A 22,330-nucleotide genomic window follows, 5' to 3' on the forward strand; every position below is an offset into this window, starting at 1 on the left:
GCGGCTCGTCACTCCGACAGACCCGTGGCGTGGGGAAAGCGAGCCCTCCAACCCTCCCGCACCGCCCACCCCACGCGGCTCCCCGGTCCCGCGGGTACGGGAGATGGAGAAACTCCGGAGATGGGAAAAATCCATCGACCTATTCGCTCTCCGGGCCGTCCTGAATTCCCTGGAATGAAATGCTTCTCTCGGGCTGGGGCGGGCTGGGAATTACACAACGCACAGCTTCTTCCTCTGCATGAACCCTCTGAATACACATCGCTGAACCCACAACGGGCACAACACGCACAACAGGCACACGGAACCTCGCTCCGAATCTTTCACCCCCTTCAGCCTCCCAGAACACGGGGTGTCACCGGCACACGGTACCCACACACAGCCAGCAAAAACTTCTCTGATCGTCCACAGATCAGCAACTCTTCAGGCAAAAATTCACTGGAATTCCCTCGAGACGCCCTGGCAGGGGGGGTTCCCCTTCTCCTTTTTCTGCCAAACATTCCCTTGTGCGCCTTGCTCTGTCCCTCCCTGGCTGCCTGCACACACACCCGGTACAAAGTCCGGAGTTTACAATCTCACAGGAACAGCTCACCCGCTCAGGGGTTCCCACCCTTGCTTGGCGCCGTGATTAACTCCACGCCCTTTCTGGGCGCGCCCAGCCCCTTGTGGTGGTCTCCGGTGGTCCTCCAAGGATGAAGAAACGAACTCTTCCTCTGTTTTATCCCTTCACCTTCATCTCTCCCGTGTTGCTTTGGCCCCTTGGGTGTGTTTTCACCACCTCAGAGTCTGTTCTTTTCTTTATCTGCGTTCTTGGCCCTGTTACTCTGCTCCTTGGGCTGGTTCTGATCATCACCCGAGGCTCCCGATGCTGCCGGTGCCTAAAAATATCCCAAAGGGCATTCGGTGTTCACTGAGTGTCCTCTAAAATGTGATCTCGTCTATTCTAAAGTGCTATTTTAACATCCGTGTTCTTCACTTTCCTCTAAAGGACCCGCTGGAATTTTCAAATCTCTGTCTCAGCCCATGGAGCACTTTTGGGTCCAGCTCCTCACCGTCCTCACCCTGCTCCACCAAACCGGTGAGTGCCCCGTGCTCCTCGTCCCTGGGGAAGGAGATTTCGGGGTGGTTTTGGGGCTGAGGCAGGGATCGGATTCCTCGTCTTGGTTCAGCACCTCCATCCCACCCTCACCCCATGTTCTGTCCCCACTTTCTGTCCCCAGGCAGCGCCAGTGACACCCCGGAGCTGATCAGGGCCATGGGTGGGGCCGTGACCTTCCGCAGCCCTGACACAGGTGGAAATGCAGCGCTGTGGAGATTTGGGGATGATCCCATAGTGGCTGTGGAATTTGGTGATTCTCCTCGATTCAAATTTTCAAAAGAGGAATACCAAACCCGTTTCATTGTCTCTGAGAGGGGCCGGGCACTCAGCATCACCCAGCTGAGGATGGAGGACGCCGGGACCTACTCTGTGACCATAAATGGAAATATATCCACCTTCATCCTCCAGGTGTACAGTAGGTGTTTTTAGTGTTGTTTTGGGGGTTTTACACTAAAAAACCAAGAGGTTTCTGACCCCTCTGTGTCCCCAGGGGAGCTGCCAGAGCCCACGGTGACCTGTGAGGCCCACGACTGCTTGGACAGCATCTGCCTCCTCTCCCTGCTCTGCTCCGTGTCTGGAGATGGCTTTGGGCACATCTCCTACACCTGGACAGGGTGGGATCAGCAGTGGAGAGAGAAGTCTGAGGTGCTGGCACTGGTGGATAAATCCACCTGGCACAACCTGGAGCCGCTGAGGTGCACGGCACGGAACGCCGTCAGCAGCAGGAGTGTCACTGTCACCAACCCTGAGGAGCTGTTCCCAGGTGAGAGCCGGGGACAGGGACAGGAAAAGGGGCACAGGAAGGTGGGGTGGGAATTTTGAGGTTGGGATGGGAATGTTTGGGTTGGGGATGTTTGGGTTGGGAAGGGCTGATCCCAGTCTCCTGAGAGTCATGGGAGGGTTGGATTTTGGGTTGGGGTGGGATGGGAATGTTGGGGTTGGGCTCGGCTGATCCCGCTCCGCTGTGAGCCAGGTGGGGGTTTGGGGATTCTGGAATTCTCCCACCGCTGCTTCTGCCAAGCTGCTCATCCTCATCCTGAGGAGTTCCTTTCCAACTCAACAAATGTGGGATTTGTGGAATTCAAGGGTTCTGGCATTCGGGAGATTTCGGGAGTCTCCCGCTGCTGCTCCGGCCAAGCCGCTCGTCCTCTGCCCTGGCTGGGATCGATTCTCCTGGAATGAGGGATTGGGGAGGGGTTGGAGGCCAAATTCCCGAGGCCAGGAAGAAGCGGATTGATTTTGGGATCTTCTCCCTTTTTCCAGGTGCCCCCTCCAGCAGCAGGGTCGGGGTCACAGTCGGGGTCACGGTCGGGGTCATATTTGGCATCCCGGTCGTGATTTTATTGGGTTTCATCATTTTCCTGCGCTAATCCCGAGGTGAGAGCGGAAAACCATCCCTGGAGCCCAGGGGAGGAGGGGGGAGCTGGGAGGGGCCGGAGCCAGGATGGGGCAGATTTTGGGTGGATTTTGGGGCAGATTTGGGGCTCTCCTGACTCAGTCTTATCTCCCTGTCATGGTGTAACAGATTGTTGGGGTTTCAGTTGCGGGACAGCCCACGGGCTGTGGGTGTGGTTCCCTGTGGGGTGGAGCCAAACACGTGGATGGGTTTGAAGAGCCAATCAGATGGCTGGGTTTGCAGAGCCAATCAGCTGTCTAGGTTTGAAGATTGACACACATTCACATTGTGGTGGAGCACATTTAAAAACGAACAAAACCCAGGAAAATCTCTCTTTCTTCTGCCCCTCCAACAGGTTACTGGCCATGGCGCCGGGGCGGCAAAGCAGCTCAGTTGGGATTTCCGCCTCTGCTGGACAAGGTCATTGGGACTGTCGCAACACTGCAAGGTTGCCGGGACCTTCACCAGGACCGGTCACGGACCAGCTCTGACCATCACCAGGACCGGCCACAGACCAGCTCTGACCATCACCAGCACCAGCCACGGACCCGCTCTGACCAACGCTGGCACCAGACATGGAGCAGCTCTGACCCACGCTGGCAGCGGCCACGGTCCAGGTCTGTCCAACGCCGGCACCAGACATGGAGCAGCTCTGACCAACGCTGGCAGCGGCCACGGACCAGCTCTGACCAATGCCGGCCCCAGACATGGAGCAGCTCTGACCATCACCGGGACTGGCCACGGACCAGCGTGACTCACTCCGTGCCCTCAGCGACCACCTGGCAGGAACCAGACTCAGTGACCTCTCCCATGGAGAGCCTTGTAGACATGAGCTCTTCAGCAATACAGAACTCTGAAAATAATCAATTCCTAGAACCTCAAGACAAACAAACCTCCGAACACCAATTCCCTCCCCGAGTGAGGAGAAAGAAAAGGGTGAAGACACGTAGAGATAACAACCTGGGCGCACTGGGGTCAGTGAGGAAGGAGCCAAACCCTGCACCGGAGGGCTCTGAGGAGATGCCTCAGCCTGGGGCTGGAAGTCCTTTGTGAGGCTGCGCTGAAGATACATTTGCTGTCTCGGGGTTTGTGTGTCACTGTCACTCACGGAACGCGCCGGGGACGGGATGTCCCGTTCCAGCCACAGCCGCCGGCAGAAGCGCCGGCCTTGGAATGAGCAGATGGAGCCGTGGCCCCGTGAGAAGTTTGTCCCCAGAGACGGGCTGAAAGAACTTTTGTTTTCACGCTGGAACAGCCCATCCTTAGAAAGAGCCCCCAGTAGTTGGCACGGCCCAGGGACGCGGAGAGAGGTGGGCAGGATCCACGACTGCAGATTTCCGGGCGGCCGGTGCTGGTGGAAATTAAAACTGTTCCTTGTGGAGAAATCTCCACGGCACGGCCAGGGAGACTCCTCTCACTAAAGGAAGTGAAGAAGGATTGTTTCGAGTTGGTAAACTGACTGAAAGTCCCAGGTTTCGTCTCTTTAAGGTGTCAGTGGGAAAGGAAAGAGGCTGTGGGGGGAAGGAGAAGCGTTTCAGAGGTTTGCTTTGATTTTGGTCTTTTCCTTTTTTATCTTCATTTTCAGTATTATCTCTTTTTTACTGTAATTCTTTTTTTTGTTTTTATTTATGTCCCTTTAACTTCATTTTAATCCTAATTAATTTTAGCACATTGAATAAAGTTCCCTTTCTCCTCTTTAAATTCTGGGCCTGTTTTGTCCTCCACCTCCTCACCCCTGTCTCCCAGCAGGGAAGGAGTAAAGAACTCTGGTCAGGGGCTTTGGCCAGCACTGAACCCTCTCCGGGACTGCTGCATCCGTGTCCCTGAGTTTTTGAACTCTGTGTCTAATATCCCCCGCAGACCGCCCCAGAATGAGTTTACTGGGTCTTTATCCTTATTTCAGACTCCGGATCCAGTGAGGTGTGGCAGCACATGACACCCCTCAGGCGGTCTAGAAATCCACAGGGGGTTTCTGAAGGGCTTTGTTTTATTCCACAGAAAGCTTTATCACGTATAAAACCAATTTTTACTCCCGGGTGTCGCTTTCCTGGCTGCCCTCGCTGTCCGCTCTCGGCAGTTTAACCACCTTTGCCTGCCGCCGTCCCGTTGGGGTCCCAGCGCGGGTCCCGAGGGGAGAACAGGATGAGGCTTCCACCGCTGCTGGGAGGGGAGACAGCTGCGAGGGGATCAAAAGAGGAAAAGTCCACATTCAGAAGGCTGTAAAGCCTTTGGACTGTCGCAGTCACACCTGTGTCATCGCAGAGATAATATCTGAGGCGCGCTTTGTACGCGGGTTACAAACCCTGCACCGGGTGTCCCGCCGTGGGTGATGCTGGAGCTGGGAGGGGAAGGTCAAGATGCAGGGAGAGACATTGAGTTGAGTCACACCTGAGCCAGGTGAGCTGGATGGAAGGAGTGCGGCGGTGAGCGGCATGGGACAGCTCCTGCGGGGACGGAGCGGGCAGAGAAAGGTGAGCGGGGACCGAGAGGGGTCGGGAAGGGTCTGGGGGAATGCGAGCGGGGATCCAGCCGTGCCGGGAAGAGAAGGAGCGGGGGAAGCCGGGCTCCAGCGGCTCGTCACTCCGACAGACCCGTGGCGTGGGGAAAGCGAGCCCTCCAACCCTCCCGCACCGCCCACCCCACGCGGCTCCCCGGTCCCGTGGGTACGGGAGATGGAGAAACTCCGGAGATGGGAAAAATCCATCGACCTATTCGCTCTCCGGGCCGTCCTGAATTCCCTGGAATGAAATGCTTCTCTCGGGCTGGGGCGGGCTGGGAATTAAACAACGCACAGCTTCTTCCTCTGCATGAAGCCTCTGAATATCCATCGCTGAACCCACAACAGGCACAACACGCACAACAGACACACAGAACCTCACTCTGAATCTTTCACCCCCTTCAGCCTCCCAGAACACGGGGGTGTCACCGGCACACGGTACCCACACACAGCCAGCACAAACACCTCTGACCGCCACCCCCGCCCACAGATCAGCAACTCTTCAGGCAAAAATTCACTGAAATTCCCTCGAGACGCCCTGGCAGGGGGGGTTCCCCTTCTCCTTTTTCTGCCAAACATTCCCTGGTGCGCCTTGCTCTGTCCCTCCCTGGCTGCCTGCACACACACCCGGTACAAAGTCCGGAGTTTACAATCTCACAGGAACAGCTCACCCGCTCAGGGGTTCCCACCCTTGCTTGGCGCTGTGATTAACTCCACGCCCTTTCTGGGCACGCCCAGCCCCTTGTGGTGGTCTCCGGTGGTCCTCCAAGGATGAAGAAACAAACTCTTCCTCTGTTTTATCCCTTCACCTTCATCTCTCCCGTGTTGCTTTGGCCCCTTGGGTGTGTTTTCACCACCTCAGAGTCTGTTCTTTTCTTTATCTGCGTTCTTGGCCCTGTTACTCTGCTCCTTGGGCTGGTTCTGGTCATCACCCAAGGCTCCCGATGCTGCCGGTGCCTAAAAATATCCCAAAGGGCGTTCGGTGTTCACTGAGTGTCCTCTAAAATGTGATCTCGTCTATTCTAAAGCGCTATTTAACATCCGTGTTCTTCACTTTCCTCTAAAGGACCCGCTGGAATTTTCAAATCTCTGTCTCAGCCCATGGAGCAGTTTTGGGTCCTCACCCTCCTCACCGTCCTCACCCTGCTCCACCAAACCGGTGAGTGCCCCGTGCTCCTGGCCCCTGGGGAAGGAGATTTCGGGGTGGTTTTGGGGCTGAGGCAGGGATCAGATTCATTGTCTTGGTTCAGCACCTCCATCCCACCCTCACGCCGTGTTCTGTCCCCACTTTCTGTCCCCACTTTCTGTCCCCAGCCAGTCCCAGTGACACCCCGAAGCAGAATCGGACCGTGGGTGGGGCCGTGACCTTCCGCAGCCCTGAAACAAGCGGAAATGGAGCACTGTGGAGATTTGGGAATGATCCCATAGTGACCGTGGAATTTGGTGATTCTCCTCGATTCAAATTTTCAAAAGAGGAATACAAAACCCATTTCACTGTCTCTGAGAGGGGCCGGGCACTCAGCATCACCCAGCTGAGGATGGAGGATGCCGGGACCTACTCTGTAATCATAAATGGAAAAATATCCACCTTCACCCTCCAGGTGTACAGTAGGTGATTTTAGTGTTGTTTTGGGGATTTTTCACTAAAAAACCAAGAGATTTCTGACTCCCCCTGTGCCCCCAGGAGAGCTGCCAGAGCCCACGGTGACCTGTGAGGCCCAGGACTGCTTGGGCAGCACCTGCCTCCTCTCCCTGCTCTGCTCCGTGTCTGGAGATGGCTTTGGGAACGTCTCCTACACCTGGACAGGGTGGGGCCAGCGGTGGGGAGAGAAGTCTGTTGTGCTGACCATGGTGGATAAATCCACCTGGCACAACCTGGGGCCACTGAGGTGCACAGCACGGAACGCCGTCAGCAGCAGGAGTGTCACTGTCACCAACCCTGAGGAGCTGTTCCCAGGTGAGAGCCGGGGACAGGGACAGGAAAAGGGGCACAGGAAGGTGGGATGGGAATTTTGAGGTTGGGATGGGAATGTTTGGGTTGGGGATGTTTGGGTTGGGAAGGGCTGATCCCAGTCTCCTGAGAGTCATGGGAGGGTTGGATTTTGGGTTGGGGTGGGATGGGAATGTTTGCGATGGGCTGGGCTGATCCCGCTCCGCTGTGAGCCAGGTGGGGGTTTGGGGATTCTGGAATTCTCCCACCGCTGCTTCTGCCAAGCTGCTCATCCTCATCCTGAGGAGTTCCTTTCCAACCCAACAAATGTGGGATTTGGGAGATTTGGGGGTTTGGGGATTTGGGGATTTTGAGGATTTTGGGGATTCTCCAGCTGCTGCTCCGGCCAAGCCGCTCGTCCTCATCCTCTGCCCTGGCTGGGATTGAGTTCTCCTGGAATGAGGGATCGGGGAGAGGTTGGAGGCCAAACTCCTGAGGCCAGGAAGAGGCGGATTGATTTTGGGATCTTCTCCCTTTTTCCAGGCGCCCCCTCCAGCAGCGGGGTCGGGGTCACAGTCGGAGTCACAGTCGGGGTCACGGTCGGGGTCATTTTTGGCATCCTGGTCGTGATTTTATTGGGTTTCCTCATTTTCCTGCGCAAATCCCGAGGTGAGAGCGGATAAACCATCCCTGGAGCCCTGGGGAGGAGGGGGGACCTGGGAGGGGCCAGAGCCGGGATGGGGCAGATTTGGGGTGGATTTGGGGCTCTCCTGACTCAGTCTTATCTCCCTGTCTTGGTTTAACCATTTGCTGGGGTTTCAGCTGAGAAACAGCCCACGGGCTGTGGGTGTGGCTCCCTATGGGATGGAGCCAATCCCCTGGCTGGGTTTCCAGAGCCAATCAGATGGCTGGGTTTGCAGAGCCACTCAGCTGGCTGGGTTTGAAGACTGACACACATTCACATTGTGGTGGAGCACATTTAAAAACGAACAAAACCGGGGAAAATCTCTCTTTCTTCTGCCCTTCCAACAGGTTACTGGCCATGGTGCCAGGGCGGCAAAGCAGATCAGCAGAGATCTCTGCCACGGCTGGGCGAGGCCACCAGGACACCGCAAGTTGTATCGACACCGCAAGTTGTCTGGGACCATCACCAGGACAGGCCACAGACCAGCTCTCTCCATCGCCGGCACCAGCCACGGACCAGCTCTGACCAACGCCGGCCGCAGTCATGGAGCAGCTCTGACCCACACTGCCACTGGCCACGGACCAGCTCTGACCAATGCCGGCCCCAGTCATGGACCAGCTCTGACCATCACCAGGACCAGCGTGACTCACTCCGTGCCCTCAGCGACCACCTGGCAGGAACCAGACTCAGCAACCTCTCCCATGGAGAGCCTTGTAGACATGAGCCCTTCAGCACTACAGAACTCTGTAAATAATCAATTCCTAGAACCTCAAGACAAACAAACCTCCGAACACCAATTCCCTCCCCGAGTGAGGAAAAAGGCTGGAGACATGTAGAGATAACAACCTGGGCGCACTGGGGTCAGTGAGGAAGGAGCCAAACCCTGCACCGGAGGGCTCTGAGGAGATGCCTCAGCCTGGGGCTGGAAGTCCTTTGTGAGGCTGCGCTGAAGATACATTTGCTGTCTCGGGGTCTGTGTGTCACTGTCACTCACGGAACGCGCCAGGGACGGGATGTCCCGTTCCAGCCACAGCCGCCGGCAGAAGCGCCGGCCTTGGAATGAGCAGATGGAGCCGTGGCCCCGTGAGAAGTTTGTCCCCAGAGACGGGCTGAAAGAACTTTTGTTTTCACGCTGGAAGAGCCCATCCTTAGAAAGATCCCCCAGTTGTTGGCATTGCCCAGGGACGTGGAGAGAGGTGGGCAGGATCCACGACTGCAGATTTCCAGGCGGCCGGTGCTGGTGGAAATTAAAACTGTTCCTTGTGGAGAAATCTCCACGGCACGGCAAGGGAGACTCCTCTCGCTAAAGGAAGTGAAGAAGGATTGTTTTGAGTTGGTAAACTGACTGAAAGTCCCAGGTTTTGTCTCTTTACGGTGTCAGTGGGAAAGGAAAGAGGCTGTGGGGGGAAGGAGAAGCGTTTCAGAGGTTTGCTTTGATTTTGGTCTTTTCCTTTTTTATCTTCATTTTCAGTATTATCTCTTTTTTACTGTAATTATTTTTTTATTTTTATTTATGTCCCTTTAACTTCATTTTAATCCTAATTAATTTTAGCACTTTGAATAAAGTTCCCTTTCTCCTCTTTAAATTCTGGGCCTGTTTTGTCCTCCACCTCCTCACCCCTGTCTCCCAGCAGGGAAGGAGTAAAGAACTCTGCTCAGGGGCTTTGGCCAGCACTGAACCCTCTCCGGGACTGGTGCATCCGTGTCCCTGAGTTTTTGAACTCTGTGTCTAATATCCCCCGCAGACCGCCCCCGGAATGAGTTTACTGGGTGTTTATCTCTATTTCGGACTCCGGATCCAGTGAGATGTGGCGGCTCACAGCACCCCTCAGGCGGTCTAGAAATCCACAGGGGGTTTCTGAAGGACTTTGTTTTATTCCACATAAAGCTTTATTAGATATAAAACCAATTTTTACTCCCGGGTGTCGCTTTCCTGGCTGCCCTCGCTGTCCGCTCTCGGCAGTTTAACCACCTTTGCCTGCCGCCGTCCCGTTGGGGTCCCAGCGCGGGTGCCGAGGGGAGAACAGGATGAGGCTTTCACCGCTGCTGCGAGGGGAGGCAGCTGCGAAGGGTTAACCACAGGTGTTCAGGTGTTTACTACAGAAAGCCAGAAAGTCATAACATTGTTGCAGTTTACAGCTTTATTACCCCAGAGATAATATCTGAGATGCACTTTGGATTCAGTTTACTGGGTCTCGGCTGGCGCCGCCTCTACCCCGCCCTCTGACGGGTGACGCTGGAGGTAAACGTCAAGGTGTAAGGAGCACCAGAGCCAGGTGAGCTGGAGGGAAGATGTGCAGCAGTGAGCGGCATGGGACAGCTCCTGCGGGGACAGAGCAGGCAGCGAAAGGTGAGTGAGGGGGGACCGAGCTGTGCCGGGAAGGGTCTGGGGGAATCCGAGCGGGGACTGAACGGAACTGGGAAGGGTCTTGGGGAATCCAAGTGGGGACCATACAGAACTGGGAAGGGTCTGGGGGAATCTGAGCGGGGACCGAGCCCTGCAGGGAAGGAGCCTGGGGAGGGCTGAGAATTAAACGATGCACAGCTTCCTCTGCAGTGAACACTCTGAATACACGTCACTGAATGCACAACACGCATACAGAACCTCGCTCCGAATCTTTCAGCCCTTCAGCCTCCCAAAACACGGGGTGTCTCCGGCACACGGTACCCACACCACAGCCAGCAAAAACTTCTCTGATCGTCCACAGACCAGCAACTCTTCAGGCAAAAATTCACTGAAATTCCCTTGACACGTTGGCAGGGAGGCTTACTCTTCTCCTTTTTCTGCAATATATTTCCCTGTTTGCGTTGCTCTGTCCATTACCGGCTGCCTGCAAACACACTCGGTACAAAGTCCGGATTTTGCAATCTCACAGCCGCAGCTCACCCGTGCAGGGGTACCCGGCCTCGCTTGGTGCAATGATTAACTCCACGCTCTTTCTGGGCGCGCCCAGCCCCTTGTGGTGGTCTCTGGTGGTCCTCCAAGGATGAAGAAACAAACTCTTCCTCTGTTTTATCCCTTCACCTTCATCTCTCCCGTGTTACTTTGGCCCCTTTGTTGTGTTTACACCACCTCAGAATCTGTTCTTTCCTTTATCTGCGTTCTCGGCCCTGTTACTCTGCTCCTTGGGCTGGTTCTGATCATCACCCGAGGCTCCCGATGCTGCCGGTGCCTAAAAATATCCCAAAGGGTGTTCGGTGTTCACTGAGTGTCCTCTAAAATGTGATCTCGTCTATTCTAAAGCGCTATTTAACATCCGTGTTCTTCACTTTCCTCTAAAGGACCCGCTGGAATTTTCAAATCTCTGTCTCAGCCCATGGAGGAGTTTTGGGTCCAGCTCCTCACCGTCCTCACCCTGCTCCACCAAATCGGTGAGTGCCCCGTGCTCCTGGCCCTTGGGGAAGGAGATTTCGGGGTGGTTTTGAGGCTGAGCAGGGATTGGATTCCTCGTCTTGGTTCAGCACCTCCATCCCACCCTCACGCCGTATTCTGTCCCCACTTTCTGTCCCCAGGCAGCGCCACCGACACCACGGAGCTGATCGGGGCCGTGGGCAGGGCCATCACCTTTCGCATCCCCAAAACAAGGGGAAATGGAGCACTGTGGAGTTTTGGGAATGATCCCATAGTGTCTGTGGAATTTGGGGATCCCCCTCGATTCAAATTTTCAAAAGAGGAATACAAAACCCGTTTCACTGTCTCTGAGGACGGCCGGGCACTCCGCATCACCCAGCTGAGGATGGAGGACGCCGGGACCTACTCTGTGACCATAAATGGAAATATATCCACCTTCATCCTCCAGGTGTACAGTAGGTGTTTTTAGTGTTGTTTTGGGGGTTTTACACTAAAAAACCAAGAGGTTTCTGACCCCTCTGTGTCCCCAGGGGAGCTGCCAGAGCCCACGGTGACCTGTGAGGCCCAGGACTGCTTGGACAGCACCTGCCTCCTCTCCCTGCTCTGCTCCGTGTCTGGAGATGGCTTTGGGAACATCTCCTACACCTGGACAGGGTGGGGTCTGTGGTGGGCAGAGAAGCCTGCTGTGCTGGCACTGGTGGATAAATCCACCTGGCACAACCTGGGGCCACTGAGGTGCACAGCACGGAACGCTGTCAGCAGCAGGAGTGTCACTGTCACCAATCCCGAGGAGCTGTTCCCAGGTGAGAGCCGGGGACAGGAACAGGGAAAGAGGCACAGGAAGGTGGGATGGGAATTTTGAGGTTGGGATTGGAATGTTTGCGTTGGGAGTGTTTGGGTTGGGATGGGCTGATCCCAGTCCCCTGAGAGTCATGGGAGGGTTGGATTTTGGGTTGGGGTGGGATGGGAATGTTGAGGTTGGGCTCGGCTGATCCCGCTCCGCTGTGAGCCGGGTGGGGGTTTGGGGATTCTGGAATTCTCCCACCGCTGCTTCTGCCAAGCTGCTCATCCTCATCCTGAGGAGTTCCTTTCCAACCCAACAAATGTTGGATTTGGGGGATTTGGGGGTTTGGGGATTTCTGAGAATCTTAGGGATTCTCCAGCTGCTGCTCCGGCCAAGCCGCTCGTCCTCATCCTCTGCCCTGGCTGGGAGTAGTTCTCCTGGAATGAGGGATTGGGGAGGGGTTGGAGGCCAAATTCCTGAGGCCAGGAAGAGGCGGATTGATTTTGGGACCTTCTCCCTTTTTCCAGGCGCCCCCTCCAGCATCGAGCTTGGGAATGGGGTCATAGCTGGGGTGATACTTGGGACTGGAGCTACAGTTGTAGTTTTGTTGCTTTTCCTCGTTTTGTTCTGCAAATCCCGAGGTGAGATCAGAAAACCATCCCTGGAGCCCAGGGGAGGAGGTGGGACCTGGGAGGGGCCAGAGCCGGGATGAGGCAGATTTTGGGTGCATTTTGGGTGATTTGGGGCAGATTTGGGGCTCTCCTGACTCAATCTTATCTCCTGGTCATGGTTTAACAGACAGGGATTTGAGTTGTGGGACAGGCCACGGGCTGTGGGTGTGGTTCCCTGTGGGGTGGAGCCAACCCCTCGGATGGGTTTGAAGAGCCAATCAGCTGGCTGGGTTTGAAGATTGACACACATTCACATTGTGGTGGAGCACATTTAAAAACGAACAAAACCAGGGAAAATCTCACTTTCTTCTGCCCCTCCAACAGGTTACTGGCCATGGCGCCGGGGCGGCGAAGCAGCTCAGTTGGGATTTCCATCTCTGCTGGAAGAGGTCATTGGGACTGTCGCGACACCGCAACTTGGCCGGGACCTTCACCAGGACTGGCCATGGACCCGCTCTGACCATCACTGGGACTGGGCATGGACCAGCTCTGACCATCACCGGGACCAGTCACGGACCAGCTCTCTCCATCACTTGCATCGGCCAAGGACCAGCTCTGCCCGTAGCTGGCAAAAGTCATGGTGCATCTTTGACGAACGCCGGGTCCGGCCACGGACCAGGTCTGTCCAACGCCGGCACCTGACATGGAGGAGCTATGACCAACGCCGGCACCAGCGAGGGACCAGGTCTGTCCAACGCCGGCACCTGACATGGAGGAGCTCTGACCAACGCCGGCACCAGCGAGGGACCAGGTCTGTCCAACGCCGGCACCTGATATGGAGCAGCTCTGACCCACACTGGCACCGGCCACAGACCAGCTCTGACCAATGCCGGCCCCAGTCATGGACCAGCTCTGACCATCCCCAGGACTGGCCATAGACCAGTGTGACTCACTCCGTGCCCTCAGCAACCACCTGGCAGGAACCAGACTCAGCAACCTCTCCCATGGAGACCCTTGTAGACATGAGCCCTTCAGCACTACAGAACTCTGTAAATAATCAATTCCTAGAACCTGAAGACCTCCGAACACCAATTCCCTCCCCGAGTGAGGAGAAAGAAAAGGGTGAAGACACGTAGAGATAACAACCTGGGCGCACTGGGGTCAGTGAGGAAGGAGCCAAAACCTGCACCGGAGGGCTCTGAGGAGATGCCTCAGCCTGGGGCTGGAAGTCCTTTGTGAGGCTGCGCTGAAGATACATTTGCTGTCTCGGGGTCTGTGTGTCACTGTCACTCACGGAACGCGCCGGGGACGGGATGTCCCGTTCCAGCCACAGCCGCCGGCAGAAGCGCCGGCCTTGGAATGAGCAGATGGAGCCGTGGCCCCGTGAGAAGTTTGTCCCCAGAGACGGGCTGAAAGAACTTTTGTTTTCACCCTGGAACAGCCCATTCCTTAGAAAGAGCCCCCAGTTGTTGGCACGGCCCAGGGACGCGGAGAGAGGTGGGCAGGATCCATGACTGCAGATTTCCGGGCGGCCGGTGCTCGTGGAAATTAAAACTGTTCCTTGTGGAGAAATCTCCACGGCACGGCCAGGGAGACTCCTCTCGCTAAAGGAAGTGAAGAAGGATTGTTTTGAGTTGGTACACTGACTGAAAGTCCCAGGTTTTGTCTCTTTAAGGTGTCAGTGGGAAAGGAAAGAGGCTGTGGGGGGAAGGAGAAGTGTTTCAGAGGTTTGCTTTGATTTTGGTCTTTTCCTTTTTTATCTTCATTTTCAGTATTATCTCTTTTTTACTGTAATTCTTTTTTTTGTTTTTATTTATGTCCCTTTAACTTCATTTTAATCCTAATTAATTTTAGCACATTCAATAAAGTTCCCTTTCTCCTCTTTAAATTCTGGGCCTGTTTTGTCCTCCACCTCCTCACCCCTGTCTCCCAGCAGGGAAGGAGTAAAGAACTCTGGTCAGGGGCTTTGGCCAGCACTGAACCCTCTCCGGGACTGGTGCATCCGTGTCCCTGAGTTTTTGAACTCTGTGTCTAATATCCCCCGCAGACCGCCCCCGGAATGAGTTTACTGGGTGTTTATCCCTATTTCAGACACCGGATCCAGTGAGGTGTGGCGGCTCACAGCACCCCTCAGGCGGTCTAGAAATCCACAGGGGGTTTCTGAAGGACTTTGTTTTATTCCACAGAAAGCTTAATTAGATATAAAACCAATTGATACTCCCGGATGTAGGTTTCCTGGCTGCCCTCGCTGTCCGCTCTCGGCAGTTTAACCACCTTTGCCTGCCGCCGTCCCGTTGGGGTCCCAGCGACGGGTGCCGAGGGGAGAACAGGATGAGGCTTCCACCGCTGCTGGGAGGGGAGGCAGATGTGAGGAGATAACCACAGGTGTTCAGGTGTTTACTACAGAAAACCAGAAAGGCATTGGACTGTTGCAGTTACAGATTCATTACCGCAGAGATAATATCTGAGATGCACCTCGGATTCAGTTTACCGGATCTTTGCTGGCACGGCCTCTACCCGCCCCCTGCCGGTGACGCTGGGGGTAAAGGTCAAGGTGGAAGGAGCACCTGAGCCAGGTGAGCTGGAGGGAAGGTGTGCAGCGGTGAGCAGCATAGGACAGCTCCTGCGGGGACGGAGTAGGCAGCGAAGGTGAGCGAGGGGGGACCGAGCCGTGCCGGGAAGGGTCTGGGGGAATCAGGGCAGGGACCTGAACGGAGCTGGGAAGGGTCTTGGGGAATCCAAGTGGGGACCACACAGAACTGGGAAGGGTCTGGGGGAATCTGACGGGGACCGAGCCCTGCAGGGAAGGAGCCTGGGGAGGGCTGAGAATTAAACGATGCACAGCTTCTTCTGCGGTGAACACTCTGAATACATGTCACTGAACGCACAACACGCATACAGAACCTCGCTCCGAATCTTTCAGCCCTTCAGCCTCCCAGAACACGGGGTGTCTCTGGCACACTGGTACCCACACCACAGCCAGCAAAAACTTCTCTGATCGTCCACAGACCAGCAACTCTTCAGGCAAAAATTCACTGAAATTCCCTTGACCGTTGGCAGGGAGGGTTACTCTTCTCCTTTTTCTACAATATATTTCCCTGTTTGCCTTGCTCTGTCCATTACCGGCTAACTGCAAACACACTCGGTACAAAGTCCGGAGTTTAAAATCTCACAGCCGCAGCTCACCCGTGCAGGGGTACCCGCCCTCGCTTGGTGCAATGATTAACTCCACGCCCTTTCTGGGCGCGCTCAGCCCCTTGTGGTGGTCTCCGGTGGTCCTCCAAGGATGAAGAAACAAACTCTTCCTCTGTTTTATCCCTTCACCTTCATCTCTCCCGTGTTGCTTTGGCCCCTTGGGTGTGTTTTCACCACCTCAGAGTCTGTTCTTTCCTTTATCTGCGTTCTCGGCCCTGTTACTCTGCTCCTTGGGCTGGTTCTGGTCATCACCTGAGGCTCCCGATGCTGCCGGTGCCTAAAAATATCCCAAAGGGCGTTCGGTGTGCACTGAGTGTCCTCTAAAATGTGATCTCGTCTATTCTAAAGCGCTATTTAACATCCGTGTTCTTCACTTTCCTCTAAAGGACCCGCTGGAATTTTCAAATCTCTGTCTCAGCCCATGGAGCAGTTTTGGGTCCTCGCCCTCCTCGCGCTCCTCCACCAAACCGGTGAGTGCCCCGTGCTCCTGGCCCCTGGGGAAGGAGATTTCGGGGTGGTTTTGGGGCTGAGGCAGGGATCGGATTCCTCGTCTTGGTTCAGCACCTCCATCCCACCCTCACCCCGTGTTCTGTCCCCACTTTCTGTCCCCAGGCAGCGCCAGTGACACCCCGGAGCTGATCAGGGCCGTGGGTGGGGCCGTGACCTTCCGCAGCCCTGACACAGGCGGAAATGCAGCGCTGTGGAGATTTGGGGATGATCCCATAGTGACTGTGGAATTTGGGGGTTCTCCTCGATTCAAATTTTCAAAAGAGGAATACCAAACCCGTTTCATTGTCTCTGAGAGGGGCCGGGCACTCAGCATCACCCAGCTGAGGATGGAGGATGCCGGGACCTACTCTGTAATCATAAATGGAAAAATATCCACCTTCACCCTCCTCGTGTACAGTAGGTGATTTTAGTGTTGTTTTGGGGGTTTTACACTAAAAAAAAAGAGAAATTTCTGACCCCCCTGTGTCCCCAGGGGAGCTGCCAGAGCCCACGGTGACCTGTGAGGCCCAGGACTGCTTGGGCAGCTCCTGCCTCCTCTCCCTGTGCTGCTCCGTGCCCGGAGATGGCTTTGGGAACGTCTCCTACACCTGGACAGGGTGGGGCCAGCAGTGGGGAGAGAAGTCTGCTGTGCTGGCGGTGGTGGATAAATCCACCTGGGACAACCTGGGGCCACTGAGGTGCACGGCACGGAACGCTGTCAGCAGCAGGAGTGTCACTGTCACCAATCCCGAGGAGCTGTTCCCAGGTGAGAGCCGGGGACAGGGACAGGGAAAGGGGCACAGGAAGGTGGGATGGGAATTTTGAGGTTGGGATTGGAATGTTTGGGTTGGGAATGTTGGGGTTGGGATGGGCTGATCCCGGTCCCCTGAGAGCCATGGGAGGGTTGGATTTTGGGGTGGGTGGGATGGGAATGTTGGGATTGGGATGGGCTGATCTCACTTCCCATGAGGCTCAGGGAAAAACGGGGGGAAAGGTGAGAGGAGCTGATCCCAGTCCCCTGAGAGCCTGGGAAAGGTTGGGATTGGGATTGGGATTGGGATTGGGATTGGGATTGGGATTGGGATTGGGATTGGGATTGGGATGGGACTGGGATGGGATGGGAATGTTGAGGTTGGGCTGGGCTGATCCCCCTCCCCTGTGAGCCAGGTGGGGATTTGGGGATTCTGGAATTCTCCCACCGCCGCTTCTGCCAAGCTGCTCATCCTCATCCTGAGGAGTTCCTTTCCAAACCAACAAATGTGGGATTTGGGAGATTTGGGGGGATTTGGGGATTTGGGGATTTGGGGATTTTGAGGATTTTGAGGATTTTGGGGATTCTCCCGCTGCTGCTCCGGCCAAGCCGCTCGTCCTCATCCTCTGCCCTGGCTGGGATTGAGTTCTCCTGGAATGAGGGATCGGGGAGGGGTTGGAGGCCAAATTCCCGAGGCCAGGAAGAAGCGGATTGATTTTGGGATCTTCTCCCTTTTTCCAGGTGCCACCTCCAGCAGCGGGGTCGGGGTCACAGTCGGGGTCACAGTCGGGGTCACAGTCGGGGTCACGGTCGGGGTCATATTTGGCATCCTGGTCGTGATTTTATTGGGTTTCCTCATTTTCCTGCGCAAATCCCGAGGTGAGAGCGGATAAACCATCCCTGGAGCCCTGGGGAGGAGGTGGGACCTGGGAGGGGCCAGAGCCGGGATGAGGCAGATTTTGGGTGGATTTTGGGTGATTTGGGGCAGATTTGGGGCTCTCCTGACTCAGTCTTGTCTCCCTCTCATGGTTTAACCGTTTGTTGGGGTTTCAGCTGAGAAACAGCCCACGGGCTGTGGGTGTGGTTCCCTGTGGGGCGGAGCCAAACACCTGGATGGGTTTGAAGAGCCAATCAGCTGGCTGGGTTTGAAGATTGACACACATTCACATTGTGGTGAAGCACATTTAAAAATGAACAGAATCCAGGAAAATCTCTCTTTCTTCTGCCCTTCCAACAGGTTACTGGCCGTGGCGCCGGGGCGGCAAAGCTGCTCAGCGGAGATTTCTGCCACGGCTGAGCCGGGCCACCGGGACTGTATTGACACCGCAAGTTGTCTTGGACCATCACCAGGACCAGCCACAGACCCGCTCTGACCATCACTTCCACTGGCCATTGACCAGGTCTGCATTGACCAGGTCTGCCCATCGCCGGCAAAATTCATGGAGCAGTTCTGCCGAACGCCGGGACAAGCCACAGACCAGCTCTGTCCGTTGCCGTCAAAATTCATGGAGCAGCTCAGAAAAATGCTGGGACTGGCCATGGACCAGCTCTGACCATCACCAGGACCGGACACAGACCAGCTCTGATCAATGCCGACACCTGACACGGAGCAGCCCTGACCATCCCCAGGACTGGCCATAGACCAGCGTGACTCACTCCGTGCCCTCAGAGATCACCTGGCAGGAGCCAGACTCAACAACCTCCCCTGTGTGTCCCCTCCCCACCCCCAGGTGGTCCCCCGGTGAGGACAGAGCTCCTGGTGCTGTCACCCGTGGCTGTCAGGGCACGGTGACACCTCAAGGGACGCAAAAATCCGGAATTTTGAACTATCCTGAGGGGGATGTTCACATCCTGGGCCACAAGAGTGGCAGCTGGGGCAAAGAGCCCAAAATCAAATATTAACAAATTAGCAACTATCCGAATATTCACAAATATTCACAAATTCTCACAAATATTCACAATATCCACCAATACCCAACTCCTGCCAGATACCCCCAAAGCCCACCCTGCTCCTGCCAGCGTTGTTCCCTGGAATTCCCGAATTCCTGCATCCTTCCTCTCCATCCAATCCAAACCCTGGGCCCCCCACCTGCTCCTCCTCTTCCTCCTGCTCCGGCTCCTGCTGCTGCTGCTGCTCCTCCTCCTCTTCCTCCTCCTCCTCCTTCTCTTCCTCCTTGTCCTCCTCCTCTTCCTCTTCCTCCTCTTCCTCTTCCTCCTCCTCTTCCTCCTCCTCTTCCTCCTCCTCCGTGTTTTGGAGAGGTTTTGGTTTACTTTTGTCACCAGCACTGGGGACAGTTGGGACATCACGATGGCTCCCAGTGGCCTCAGCCCTGGACACGGCAGTGGCAGGATGAGGACATGTTGGGAGGAAGAACCAACCGCAAAATGCCCTTTCCACCCAAAGTCCTCCTTCATTCCAACCCCAAAGTCCTCCTCATTCCAAATCCCAAAATTCTTCTTTCAGCCCCCAAATTCTCCTCATTTCAGCCCCAAAATCCTCCCGACGGATTTTTTTGGTGCCACCTTCTCCGGTGCCTTGCAGAACCTGAAGGGCCTTCAGGAAAAAATGAAGGAGGACTTTTCCCAAGGGATGGAGAGCCTGGAAAAGGGGAAGGGGTTCACACGACAGAGGGGGAACCTGGGCGGGATTTTGGCAGGAATTGTTCCCTGGGAGGATGAGGAGGCCCCGGCCCAGGTGATTCCATGGATTCCCCATCCCTGTGAGTGTCCAAGGCTGGGCTGGACAGGCATGACCCACCTGGGACAGAGGGATGAGCTTTAAGGTCCTTTCCCACCCAAACCAGTCCAGGATCTGGTTGAGGGTCACCCTGGAGATCTCCAATCCATGATATTCCCAAACTCTGATATTCGCTGGGATAACGCTGTCCAGGCTGGTCATCATGGAGCACCTGAGTCATTTGTCCCACACGTGACCACGGTGACACTCTGTCTCCGCTGCTCTCGAGCCATTCTCACCTTCGTCTGGAAAATGAAATTATTTTTCCTTTAAACGCTCTGGGGTGAGGGTGACTTGACACTCCTCAAACCCATTTACCACAAACCACATTCAGCCAACCCCCAAAAACTGATAGGCCGAGGCAGTTCTTCTTTGTTCTTTCTCGGTACGAGAATTTCCTGAGTGCTGTGTCCCAGATCCTCTCTGTGCCCCGGACACCCATGGAGGAGTTTTGGATCCAGCTCCTCGCCGTCCTCACGCTCCTCACCCAAACCTGTGAGTGCCCCGTGCTCCTGGTCCCTCGGGAACCAGATTTTGGGGTGGTTTTGGGGGGTTTTAGGGTCAGGGGAGGGCGGGAGCAGCTCGGCGGGGTTGGGTTTGTGCCAGATGTTGGCATCTGGGGCTGCCGTGGGTCTCTGAGGTGTGGGTGGGAGCCCGAGGTCCACCTCTGCTCCAGCTGTGTCCAGCTGCTGCCCGGGGAGCTCCTGGCCAGAGGTCATCCCACGGGAAGTGACCGTGGACGGTCGGGGCAGGGGAAGGTTTCAGGAGGTGCAGCGGGAAAATTTAAATTCCCTCCGTGATAAAAAAACCAAAAAGTTTTGACTTTCTTGGTCAACGTGAAGAAAAACAGGTTTAATACTGATGACAAAAAACAATGCAATTAGGGAAGAGAAAAAGCAAAAAGGAAGTGCAGCGTTCAGCTGAATCCACAACCTTTTATTTCAGAGTTGTTTTCTTTAAATACCATTTCTACGGCTTCAGTTTGCTTGAATATTGGTATTTTTTCTCATAAACATGTTTCTGTATTCTAGGAACTGTTTTGCATGGCCTATTTTCGGGTTTGCCCTTTTTAGAGCACATTTGGTGTGTTCTTTGCTTGTGTCTTTGTTATCAGAGTTTGGTCTATAGATTTTTTTCAGATGAGAGATAATTGATAAATTGATGGCAGAGGGGTTTTTTTATGTGTTTATTTGTGTTATTTTGATCAAACAGAAAATTTCAGTGTATTTATCAATAGCAGAGTTTTTATTCATGTTTATTGGTGTTATTTTGGTCAAAGAGACAATTTAATCATATTCTATCAATAGCAGAAATTTTTAAAATGATTATTGGGTGTTTCCCTGACCAAACAGTTCAAGGAGCTATTGCATCACTACTGTCACTCTGCCTCATTTTCTTTACTGACAGCGGAAATAAAAACTGATATCCTCGCCACAAAGTCATTAATTGTAAGAGCACACACCTTGGGAAAAGTCAGTTTTATAATAGACATTTATAATTTACATTATAACACACCTATCATAATGTAAATTGTAATACACGTATCATAATGTACATTATAACACACATAAAATAATGTACATTATAACACACATACCATAATGTACATCATAATGTTAATTAATAAATATTATAACGTTAATTAATTAACATTATAACATACACCTCCCGACCCAAACCTCTCCAGAATTTCACTTTAGAAGGCTAAAAATTACTTCTATTTTTTTTAAAAAAAGTATATATTTATATATACATATATAATATATATAATATAAAAATATATTATATATATATATATAAAATATATTTTTATATATTATTTTACACAGGCCAATTTGATTGGCGAAACAAAGACAGACTTTTGAAATGACACCAGTTAAACCAGAGGGACATCGAGTAGAAATCCCTCTCAGGCAAAGGAGTGAACAAAAATTCACAGTTTGTAAAAACGCGTCTTTCGCTTTGAGACAAAAAATTTTCTGGGAAAAGAATTTTTATAAAAACTAAAAGGTTTCAGGGACGAAATGAGGGTCATGGGCCTGGATTGGGGCAGCCCCCCTCAGATGGGGCAACCAAAGGGAACAATGGGGCAACCAAAGGGGGGAAACCTGCCCCAGCCCCTCCCCTGGCCACGGGAACCTTCTAAAAGCTGTGCCCAGGTCCACCTCTGGTGCAGCCTCTGGCCCAGGTGTTCTCCTGCTCCACCTGCAGCTCCTTCTGCTCCTTGCGAGTTTTGGTGGTTTCATCAGGTGGTGGGTTGGCTGAAAATAGAGAAATTGTGCAAGGTTCAGCCCGTCTCTGCAGCCCCCGAGTGGTTTTATCACATATGAACCAGCTCATGGGTTTTTTAACAGCGAATTTCCTGTAACTGTATCTCCCCCAGCAGCTTTTTCCTTCCATGAGCTCAGAGAGATTCCATTGTCCGTGTCCAAGAGGAGCCTGAGGCTGAGGGAGCCAAAAATTCCGAGCTGGGATCAGTTCCGTGTTAGAAAAATTGGGAAGAAAACACTCAGTTCCGGGCTTTCAACATGTGATTTCATTGGAATTGGGAAGTGGAAAGAAATTTGATGAAATCGGTTCCTTCTTCCTTGAAATAGTGAAATAGTAACATAATGGTCGTGACTGAGATCATGGGGTGGTCACGGGAGAGAAGGGATGGACCCAGAGGGCTCCTGGAGCTGGTCCTGGGGGTCAGCCAGAGGAGGGTGGGAGGGTTCTCATCGCTGGGATGGTGAGATTGCCTGAGATGGGTGAGATTCCACCGGAAAGGATGACTGATGGTGATGTTCACCAACCAGGCCGAAGCC

The 22,330-nt window shown here is 54.1% G+C and overlaps 4 protein-coding genes across 4 annotated transcripts; all 4 read left to right on the top strand.

Moving 5' to 3' along the window:
- The first annotated feature begins 405 nt into the window (after nt 1-405).
- On the top strand, nt 406-4,178 carry LOC136374726 (SLAM family member 5-like). Its single transcript, XM_066340117.1, has 5 exons — nt 406-1,075; nt 1,218-1,511; nt 1,587-1,859; nt 2,360-2,473; nt 2,848-4,178. Exons 1-4 carry the CDS (start codon nt 1,021-1,023, stop codon nt 2,464-2,466), a joined length of 729 nt encoding a protein of 242 aa, XP_066196214.1. The 5' UTR covers nt 406-1,020; the 3' UTR covers nt 2,467-2,473; nt 2,848-4,178.
- Nucleotides 4,179-4,716: 538 nt separating this feature from the next.
- Nucleotides 4,717-9,249, top strand: LOC136374730 (SLAM family member 5-like). The gene is made up of 6 exons (XM_066340122.1): nt 4,717-4,963; nt 6,056-6,148; nt 6,304-6,597; nt 6,674-6,946; nt 7,463-7,588; nt 9,239-9,249. Exons 2-6 carry the CDS (start codon nt 6,091-6,093, stop codon nt 9,247-9,249), a joined length of 762 nt encoding a protein of 253 aa, XP_066196219.1. The 5' UTR covers nt 4,717-4,963; nt 6,056-6,090.
- Nucleotides 9,250-10,779: 1,530 nt separating this feature from the next.
- LOC136374731 (SLAM family member 5-like) lies at nt 10,780-14,730 on the top strand. Its single transcript, XM_066340123.1, has 4 exons — nt 10,780-10,976; nt 11,118-11,411; nt 11,487-11,759; nt 14,582-14,730. The coding sequence occupies exons 1-4, from the start codon at nt 10,922-10,924 to the stop codon at nt 14,728-14,730; spliced, it is 771 nt and encodes a 256-aa protein (XP_066196220.1). The 5' UTR covers nt 10,780-10,921.
- Nucleotides 14,731-15,919: 1,189 nt separating this feature from the next.
- On the top strand, nt 15,920-18,494 carry LOC136374724 (SLAM family member 5-like). Its single transcript, XM_066340116.1, has 5 exons — nt 15,920-16,016; nt 16,159-16,452; nt 16,529-16,801; nt 17,528-17,665; nt 18,024-18,494. The coding sequence occupies exons 1-5, from the start codon at nt 15,968-15,970 to the stop codon at nt 18,425-18,427; spliced, it is 1,158 nt and encodes a 385-aa protein (XP_066196213.1). The 5' UTR covers nt 15,920-15,967; the 3' UTR covers nt 18,428-18,494.
- Nucleotides 18,495-22,330: the final 3,836 nt, after the last annotated feature.

Source organism: Sylvia atricapilla, unplaced genomic scaffold, assembly GCF_009819655.1.
Source record: "Sylvia atricapilla isolate bSylAtr1 unplaced genomic scaffold, bSylAtr1.pri scaffold_112_arrow_ctg1, whole genome shotgun sequence".
Classification (NCBI taxonomy): Eukaryota; Metazoa; Chordata; class Aves; order Passeriformes; family Sylviidae; genus Sylvia; species Sylvia atricapilla.